Genomic DNA, 10,081 nt, shown 5'->3' with positions numbered 1-10,081 from the left:
CGGCCTGGCACGGCCAGAGGGGCCTCTGCACTTGAGTTTTGTTAATCTGAGAAAACTAAAAAGACAGTTGTTCATGGTGATTTTTTTTCCTTTTATGTGTAATCGGTGAAATATGGTTATGATGTTCTTAAGACTTTAATTTTCCCCTTTTATGTGTTGCTTCTTTGTAGAATAAATCTGCTGATCTCTTTATTGAGACGTTGCGTAGAATGGGAAAAAATCATAAAAGTCTATATTTATATATATGTGTGTATGTGTGTGTATATATATGTATATACATATATATATAAATATAACATTTGAAGAAGGCCTTTTGTAAGGTTGATTATTTTGCAGGAATTATTAGTCAAAATTCAGTTCTGGAGGAAGAAGACACAGTGTCCTCTCTAAACAAGAAACTTTACGTAGATGGTTTGGTGGACCAGGGTACACAGACAGTGACAAAAACAAAGCAAATTGAACGTTCGAGATACTTCCCATCAGTATATTACATTTCAAAAAACCATCTAAAATCACTGTGACTTGTTATGGCATTTTAAGGAAGTTCTCTGTCCTGTTTAATAAAAGGAAAAAGAATACACAACCGGACTTCATTTGTTGCAGTTTTATAAATGACTTGATTTTTATAGCTATGTCAAAAAGGAAAAAAAAGAATTGTTCTTCATTATTTTAATTGATGACAGTGTTCTGTTTGGATGCTTTTGGGGGGTTTATTGTTTGGTTTGGTTTTGTTAATGCAATAATTGATTTTTGATAATTTTAATAATTGAATTACAGGACTGTTTCAGGATTCCTCGTGCCAGTCCCCAGCCTTAGATTTTCTGGGTTGGTTTTTGTTTTTGCAGAGGCAGACTCTTTGTGCTGGTGACTTACAGTGTGTTTATCTGGCCTGATAACAGTGGAACTTGGGGCAAGAAGACCAACAGAAATTAAGTTGCTTTGCTGCATGGTTTACTTTTCTTTGTTAGTTTGTTCCTGAACAGACCACGTTTTAGTGTGGAAGTCAAAGGATTAGAGAAGTGATAAACGTGCATGTGGTATCTTCCAAAGTGCAAGCAATTTCTGTACCTTTTTTTTTTTTTTTTTCTTTTTGGGGGAAAAAAAAATCTAGTCTTTTGTAGGAGAACAGTATGAGCTCAGTCTGCATAACCTGACAGTGTGTCTTACAGACTGCAGAGGGACGTGCACCAAAGAAACTCCGCATCCTAAGTAACTCTTGTTCCATCTCTAATGGTAGTGAGGTCTCGTTGCAGTTAATGGCAAACTCCCACTGAGTCACGAGGTGAGGAATACTGACTGTGTGCTGGTCCCTGCTGGGGAGTTTGCTTTGGATGTGTTTTATTGCTGACTTATTCTGCTCCGAGCACCATTTTGTCTATAGCACTACTGTTAACGGTCTGTCTGTTCCTTGCACCATTTTGCATGTAGTTCTACTCTTAATGATCTCTTTTCCATCTTCCTTTCTAAAAACAAAAGCCCTGCAGTCCTCGATGCAGGCAAAATCCCTGTTGTAGCCAGTGGACGTTCTCCTTCAGGCAGGATGAGAGGACGCTCCCTGCTAGCATCCAACCCGTGTTGGAAACGACACCCATTCACAGGAGGAGGTAAGACAGGCTTCAGCAGCCATGAGGCCACTTCATTGCTCGCCAGCTAACTGGTTCTGCGTTGAGATCTTCCACAGATCTTGGAAAGCTTGGTCTGTAGTGTGCCCAGAACACCCGTAGGCTCCAGCAGGACTTTTGCCTGGCTGTGGATAGCTGTGCCAGGGGTATAATGAAAAAAGCTTGCCGGTTCTGTGCTGTCCGTGCTATCACTGAAACTGTGCTGGAGGCAGCAGTAATTACTGCATACGGAAAGTGTGATTGTGCCTTCTGAGTAGACACGGCTGAGAGTTGCATCAAATCTGTATTTATTAAGCCCTGAGTTGCTCAGTAGTTAATACTCTATTGTTTTCTTTCATCCTCAAGTTGAGGAAGCTCTCGCCTGTGCTGTTAGCACAGTTCCTACAGCAGAATCTGTACGGTTTCCTTATCTCAATCACGTTTCAGTAGGATGAGAGTTGCCAGGTCTTTACTGTCTCTGTTGTACGTTCAGGTGCTTGGCCACGAGAGCCGTGTTCTGTGTGCCCGTGGGACCTTCAGCTGGTGTTTCTAGAGATGGTCATTAATACTGGGACAGTCGCTCTTCATCAGAGAACATTGAGAAATGAACACAACAGGGTCATCTCCTCAGGCATGGCTTTGTCTTCTGCAGCTGTTTGGAGGAGGAGGAAGTGGCCTCTGCTGTTCTTTGCTGTTCCACCTCGCAGAGCCATGTGAAATTACAAAATGGAGGCAGGAAGCCTCATTTCTGGCCAACGATGGCTGAGCTTTTGAAAGAGAAAAAAGCCCAGATTGGGAACTCAGCAGTGTGTGGCTGCTGTGAGCACAACAGCAAAGGAGCACCAGAAGCCCCTTCAGCACCTGGACGTGGATCCTGTTCTGCAGGTGCTGGCAGGGAGGCACAGGGGCAGCACGCACCATTCTGCTCTTGTTATGTGCAGTTCTGCATGACGGCTTACTTCTTGTATTGAAAACCTTGACTCCCACCTTAATTCCATTGGCGTCTTATCCCAGGAGAGCTGATGCTGGCTCACTGGCGGCAGCACAGCCGTACTGAGCTGCACGGAGCGTGTAGAGTGAGAGAAGGGTTCCTGTTCTCTTTGATGTGGGCAGTGACTTCCCGGTGGATTATGAATGGCCTTCTCCCCGTGGTCGTGGTCCCCCTGCCTCCCTCCCTCCTCCCGCTGTGGCGGTGTCACTTTGCCCTGCTCTGCTGTCAGCTTCTCCCCCTCAGCACTGTCTCCCAACCTCGGTGCAAACCTTCACCCTCCAAGGCTCGCCCTGCCCAGCAGCCGACCCGTCTTTTGGCCGTCAGCACTGCAATTCTTTGCCTTCTCCGTGGCTGCGAGAAGCGTTTCTTTGTTTCTGTTGTGTTTTAAAGCTGGCCAACTTCTGTTCTGTGGGACACGGCGAGGTGCAGCCCTTTCCCCATGGCTGTCATTCCTGCCCAGAAACCGCAGATTTGTGCTGATGCTCTTAGAAATGTTCAGTACTGTATAACAAGGGGCACTTTAGAAATGTCTCTCCTCCTTTGATATATGTGTTTTCCCTATGGAGAAAGCTATATATAAATAAATATATGTGTACACTTGGGGATCCAGAAGATCTAATTTGTCCCAAAAAAAAAAAAATCAATAAATACAAAGTTTACAAGAAATCTCTTCTGTTGTTGAATAATCTTAGTTACTGGTCACCGTGCCACATTAAAAAAGAGAACGGGGCTTCTCCCGAGCAGCTCTGAGGCTCCGGCCCTCCCCGGATGGCCGCGTTGTGCTCCCGGGCGGCACCGGGCACAGAGCTCAGAGCACCGGGCACCCGGCACCGGGCCCGCCCCGTGCGTGCAGCTGCGCTCAGCGCGGCCGTGCCAGCAGAAGGCCCGGGCAGCCGCAGGTGTTTTCGCGTCTGCGTTCGGCGCTGCGGGCCGAGCTGCCCTGCGGTGGGAGCTCCCGCGGAGCCCCGGGCGGGGAGCAGCCGGCGGTGCCGCGAGGTGAAGGGCAGCGCAGCGGAGCGGCACCGCGAGCCGTGCGGGAAGCATCGCGCCGTTCCGACAGAGCCGCGCTGCGGGAGCCGCGCGTGCCGTGCGAGCTGCAAAGCAAACACGGATCGTTTCCGTGCGCGGCTGCGGCGGAGCGCTGCCGCCGGGATCCGAGCAGGCGGGGCCGCTTGCAAAAGGCGGCCGCTCCCGTAACGGCGGCCGCGGGGAGAAGCGAAATGCGGGATTCTGCCTTCCATCCTCGCGCTTTGCATGCAAATGTTTCGCTTCCTTTGTCACTTTCTAATTACGCAGACTTTTCTCTCAGTCTTCTCCTCAACGTTGTGCCGTTGCTCATCAGCTGCAGAGCCGCCGCAAGGCTGAGCCCGGCGCTGCTCCTGCTGCTCCGGGCCGGCCGTGCTGTGCTGCTCTCGGCTGGGAGCGACCGCTCCTTTCCGGCCCCAGAGAGTATCAAAACTTGGAAAATCGATATTACTCGAACACTGATCAGCAAAGCAGCATTAATTTACTGGTATCCTTTAAAGAAGATGTAGAAATATAGAAGAAGAAATGTAATGCCTGTCGAAGGGGGAAGGCTGGCCGATGATGCCATCGGCGCTGTGACCACGTGTGCCAGGTGAGGCTTTGGCTCCTGGGGACGGCGCCATCCAGCGCTGGGCTGGGGGTGCTCCTTGCGGGTGCTCTGGGAGAGGGGCTCTGCAGCATCCATGCCTGTGAGATGAGGAACTGGAAATGCAGCTTGGCTAAACCTGCTTCACCTAGCTGAGATTTGAATGCTCTCTCCTGCAGATCAGCAAGTTGGATGTCTCAGGTTTTGAGAAAAGCCTCCTGGGTCCTTTGAGCGCAGACTGAGAGCCAGGTAAGCCAGGTCACACCACACTGCTCCAGCTGTGTGCACATGGGGTACCATTCTCTCAAATGCTCTTAATTACACCCAAGTTTATTTCTGAACTGCTCATAAGGGCCTTTTGCTCAGACATCACTGTGCTGTTTTTTAGCCTGCCTGCTAGCTTCAGGAGGTGCCAACACTGAGTTTGGTTAATTAGGTGCTATTAGATAGTCAGGGTATCCCAGTAATTTGCTCCTATGGGTATGAAATGACCTGTCCCCTCTCTTGTCTACATGCTTTATGTGCAGAATACTTTTCATCTCAGTGCTTAGAATTGGTTCTCTGGTCAGATCTTACAGTAGATCCAACTAAAACATTCTGAAAAGGGAAACAGTGGCTTTTTGGGATGAAAAACCAAATGCAGCAGGATTCAAAGTTGTGCTGGTGATTGTTCAGCTGTGCCACCTGATGCTGCCTCAACTGCACCTGTGTGGACAGCAGGCTTGGCTGGGCTCGCAGAAGCCAGCAGCTGCAATTACTATGACACTTGATTAGCAGCACAGTGCAGGGGCTTGTAAGTTCATAAAACCTCACAGAGGGGTAGCAACTGTTATGTCCAAGCATACATCAGAATCAAATGAAAAACTTAAGGCTTAAAAATAATGCAAAACTCCGTTATATCAAAAGTGGTATTGCTGAGGTGTGCTGGGAACTGCCTGGGCTTGCTTTCTTCCATGTCACAGTGCCATGGTTGCACTGCTGTAATGCATACCTGGTGTGCCAGGTGAGGCAGAGCTCTTCCATCATTGCTTATTTCACTGCTTGTTCTCGCCCTCCTAGGAATTTTTAAAAGCTGTGGAGGGGAGCTGTTAATGGCAGCAGTGCTTGGCTGAGGCCTGAGGCACAGAGCATTGTCTCTTGCTTGCTTGTTTCCTCTGAATTGCATGGGTACGTGCTGGGCTGCTGCTCCGAGTGGTGTCAGGACTGTGCCTGGGTGCTGGGAGGTTTTGTGGATCAGAAATAGTCACAAAGCCTCTGAACACCCCCAGTCTCAGCCTCCTCAGAGTCATCTTTGGAGCTGTTTGGGAGGGGCAGGGAGATCCTCTGGGAGACCATCGGAAGGAAATGGATCTGTGGGCCCAGCTGTGGCAGGCAGCTCATCCAAAGGTGGCTGTGGTGCTGAGGGCTGGTGCTGGGGAGGTGTTCCTGCTGAAGGCAGCGATGTCAGAGGTTCTTTGGGAGCTGGAGGAAGTTTTGCTGTTTTATTGCTTTTGTTTTTTTTGCTAGTTTTTTTAATTTTGCTTGTGAAACTGTACAGCATTTCTAGATGGGTAGAGCTTCTGAAGGTGGAAGGCAGACCTGGGGCTGACTTAACAGGCTGCAGTGAGATGTGGCAGTGAACTTTAAGGGCCCAGGTTGCTGTGTTTGGCAAAATGAGTGGTAGACTGGAGACAGTGAAACTTAACCAAGCAGGCTGCTCGGGCTGAGTCTGGTTTACAGAAAAGAGAGCAGGAAGCAGGGGAGATCTGTGGGCTTTTTTTGTTGTGTTTTTTTTTTTTTTTCTTTCTGCTAGCAGTGGGTAGCAGTGAGAGTTTCAGTGTGATGAAACTTGTCTGGGATGCTGCGTTTTGCTGAAATGAATTCTGATTGCTGCAGGGACTCTGCAGCTTTGGGGGACAGCTTTCTTAGTCGGAATATCTAGCTCAAAAGCTTCTGAGAGCTTGCAGAAGAGTGCTTGGGGTGCGTGAGGGGGATGCTGGTACTAAAAAGGCCCTGTAGAAAAGAAAGCAAAGTGACAAGTTGAAGGTGAAGGACACAAGCACTGGAAGATCGTTTAAGCCAACGTGTCCCCAGATCCATTTCAGAGGGCTTATGTTCTTGTGTGAGGGTGAATACGTGGTTAACAGCTCTAACAGCCAGCAGCGATGGCTGAGGGACTGCGTGCGCTGCAGCCAGAGGCTGTTGGTGCTTCTGGCTGCCCAGGCAGTGGGTTGGGAAAGCTCTCCTTTGCTCTGTGGGAGTCACCTCTGGGCAGAGCTCCCAGCAGAAACACAAACGAAGGTTGCCTGAAAATGTGGAAGCACGATCTCTGCCAAACCTGATGGCAGCAGATGAGCAGCAACGAGCTTGGGGAGAGGGACAGGAACTGCAGGAGGAGTCTTCTGGGGGCTTTGGAGGACAAACAGGGAGTGATGGAGGAGGATCTAACAGCACTGCTGGGCTTCCAGGATAGATTTTTTTAACGTTAGCTGCAGCACGATCAGGCCTGAGACTGTTATTTTTTAGCACTTGTCGCAGGCCTACTCTGTTCACACTCCTCCAAGGCTGCGCTGGCTGCAGCTCAGCGCCTGCTGGGCTCCGTGTGTGACTTACATCTGTGCTGGAAGTCACGTAAGGGCCGTGAGCAGCTGCTCGGCAGCGACCTTCAGAAATGCTGCTTAGTGCAAAGCCTTTGTGTGCTCATCACAGAAATGTTAATTGTGCATCCCGCTCTCCTTACAGACAGCCTGTCCCCAAGGCTCCCTGTTCTGTCTCTGAAGGTCCCTTTGGGCTGAGAAATTGTTTCCAAAGATCTCCACAGAATGCCTCGACAGTAAGTATTTATTTATATGTTACATTTAAACATAATTGAGCAATAAAGAGAATAGTCTGCTCTTGACAAAAATAAGTTAATACACAATATTCATAAAATACAACTAGACAGAACATTGTAACAAATACAACAAATTTTGCAGATATTTTTTAAATAGATTTGTATAGTACATTCCCAACAAAGAAAAATAGTGCAGTTTTATTTCTTACATCATTTCCTCAGGCTCTGTATATTGGAGGGCTTTTTTGCTCATTTTTTTTAGTACTTCACTCTTCAGACAACAGGCAGGCACAAACTGAAGCGTTTTCAGACCTTTCAGCAGCCATGCTCTGCCCTGTGAGAAGCGTGCCGTGCAGCTGTAATGGTGAGGTCAGACTGTGAGCATGCCTGCAGTACAACTTCTTGGCTTCTCATCCTGAGTGCGCTCTAACTGCTGGACGTGTGGTGGGTGAGGAGTACAGCTTATCAATCACAGCTTTCCTCCTCCTCCCATTCCCACTGTTATTACTTTAGCACGTTATGCACAGGGAGGGGGTTTCCTTCTAACCCTCCTCCTCTGCACCTTTTTTCAGAGTTCTGTAGGCTCATCTGTTCTCACTTCTGCGCTGTGACTGAGTGTGCAGAGCTGCAGGTTGGTTCTGCTGCAGTGACGGGGGACCCACGTGGTGCTGCCTGCACTGCTGGGGTCACAGTCTGGCTTTGGGGCAGCACCTGAGTGACACCTGGCAGTGTGGAAATGAGGGCAGAGACAAACGTGTTTTACTTTACCCTCCCATCGAATGTTCAGAGACCACTTTAAGCGCTCGATTATTAGTTAAAAAAATGTGCTGCCTATTTTTTTTAATGCCCCCTTTTGGAATAGTATTTATTATTTTTATTTTACTTCAGTCATAAAAAGAGAACTAAGCACAGATGACACTTGTAGAATCAAATCTTCCTCTTGCTTGTGCAAGCAACGTTCAGCTCAGTAGGACCTAAAGGCATTACACATCTATTGCAAAAGCAGGAGGAACTGCTCACTACTTGTGTGGTAATAGGAGGGGAGTCACCAGCCAGGGCTGAAGTCTTTGGACAGAGTAATTTGATTCCCTACGCCTGTTTTACTAAAATCTGATTTTAGAAGCTCATCTGAGTTGACAGCTGCTTTTGATGACAGCCTGGGAGGCTCAATGGAAACAAAGCTGTGTAACCCAGCCTGCTCTGAATGATGTTTTAAAAAGGGAAAAAAATCAAACTTTATCACTGAGATTCAGTAGCAAAGGCAGGAATACTTAAAATGGACACACTGAGTTTTCTGGGAGCACAGGTCACACCAATCCATGAAATCTACAGCTAATGCCATTAGTAAAAAGCTGCTCCCTTCCTCTCTCTGGCTGACACAGAGATACACCTAAATACAACACATGCTAGGAAAGCAGTAAGAGTACAGGTGATAAATTTTATATAGTGTGATGAAGTGCTAGGATAGCAACAGACAGCTCCACGGCTGAGCCCCAGCCAAGTCACTTTTGCTCTCTATAGAAGATGGGTTAAAATACACACTGCTACTGGAAGCATGCAGCCAAGCACAAACAGAAGAGGCACAGAACTGCCACAGCATGTGCAGGGGCAGCTCTACAAACCAGCACAGCATGACAGTAAAATGGATCCTGTGCAACAATTTCTACTGCTTAATCTGGCAAGTACCAAGACTTGCTTGAGTTAACAAATGCCTGGTTTGTGTTTGCAGGATCCCAAGGGAAGTCCTCCCAGAGCAGGGGGGAGGAGGAGGTCAGTAGTCTGCAGTAAATGAACAGGAGGAGGCGAGGCTGTGCAGTGTCTGCTCTGTAAGTAGGACCTGAACTTTATGGGACTCTGCACAGACACAAAGAGCGTGGGATTTGCTAACATGAGCAAGGAAACTGTTTCTATGTGCTTAAGCTGTGTTAACCTGAGCTATATTAGGCGGATTTGTCATCTGGGAGTACTTGCCAAGTAAGTTTGCAAAGTAAAATAAGGGCAAGTTTATGGCATATGTAGGCCATGAACACTCACCAGCATGAGCGAGGCAGCAAAGGCTAACCAATGTTTCTAGCCAGCACTGCCAGGTCTTCACTGCTCATCTTTAACCCTGTTACTTACTGTAAGGCTATTCTCCCAGTTGTTAATCTTATTTTACTTGCTAAGTATTCTGAATGTAAGTATGAATGTTTTAGCAACAGGATCTACGTATGCATTTCTCTTCCATGTTCAAGAGAGAGTCTGTGAACTGAGCCCACAAATGTGCTCTTCCATGGACCCAGATCAGTGCTTGCCCCACTTCTAGCAGATCAGGCCTTACCTCTTCAAAAAATTCTGGCAGAGCACAAAAGGTGCAGTAAGTCAAAATATAAATCTTCTAATATGTCAAATACCCCCTTTTTAGTATCTCAGTTATGTAAGGAGACAGTCTTCTAGAGAGAGAGAAATAAGAGAATGCAAAAAGATTCTGTTCTGAAATACAAAGTTGAGTGTAACAAGGACTATTAAACACAAACTCCCTGTGGTGAAGGAAAAGTTCATTTTTAAAAGTATTACAAATCTGGTTATTTATTACATTACATGGAAGATGCAATTAGAACACCATTTTGAAGTTACAGTGCAAGAAATGCTCCATCCAGTAGCTCACAGCAAGGCCCACAATGATCACTTATTTTCAATCAATGTCTGCACTTTGTAGACAAGGTCTCTTGCTATCCTCAGTATTTCCTGGGCATTGTGATGTTCTGCCATTTCTAAAAGACACAGACAACCATTTTTAACTGTCCATGGCAGGAACATTTCTCTAGTATTGATACTGCTGTCATGTTAGCATTGATTAATTAATGTTACATGAGCACCAGAACAGAAGTATTGGCAGTGATTTAGGTTTTTAGAATTAAAGAAGAATAAGTAAATGAATCCCTTAGAGCCACAGGTCCTGGCACCAAAAGCTAATCCTTCAGGTGTCAGTTCTCTTGCCGCAAAAAATCACAGTCCCTTATGACCACAGAACAGGAATGGGAGGTTGGTACCCACCTGTGCCTGGGAACAGCCCTCTTGGGCTC

General features: G+C 47.2%; 1 protein-coding gene across 1 annotated transcript in view; it reads right to left on the bottom strand.

Moving 5' to 3' along the window:
- Positions 1-9,680: 9,680 nt before the first annotated feature.
- The window catches only part of SGSM2 (small G protein signaling modulator 2), a gene marked incomplete at both ends in the record, with an annotated part of 40,826 nt that continues 40,425 nt past the window's right edge, over positions 9,681-10,081 (bottom strand). The window contains one exon of the mRNA XM_079544971.1: positions 9,681-9,769. Coding sequence (XP_079401097.1) covers positions 9,681-9,769 — 89 coding nt within the window. The remainder of the gene's footprint in view (positions 9,770-10,081) is intronic.

This window comes from Tetrao urogallus, assembly GCF_951394365.1.
Source record: "Tetrao urogallus genome assembly, chromosome: 20".
In the NCBI taxonomy this organism is placed as follows: Eukaryota; Metazoa; Chordata; class Aves; order Galliformes; family Phasianidae; genus Tetrao; species Tetrao urogallus.
Note: the sequence above shows the minus strand (reverse complement) of the source record. Positions and strands in the feature narration are given on the sequence as shown.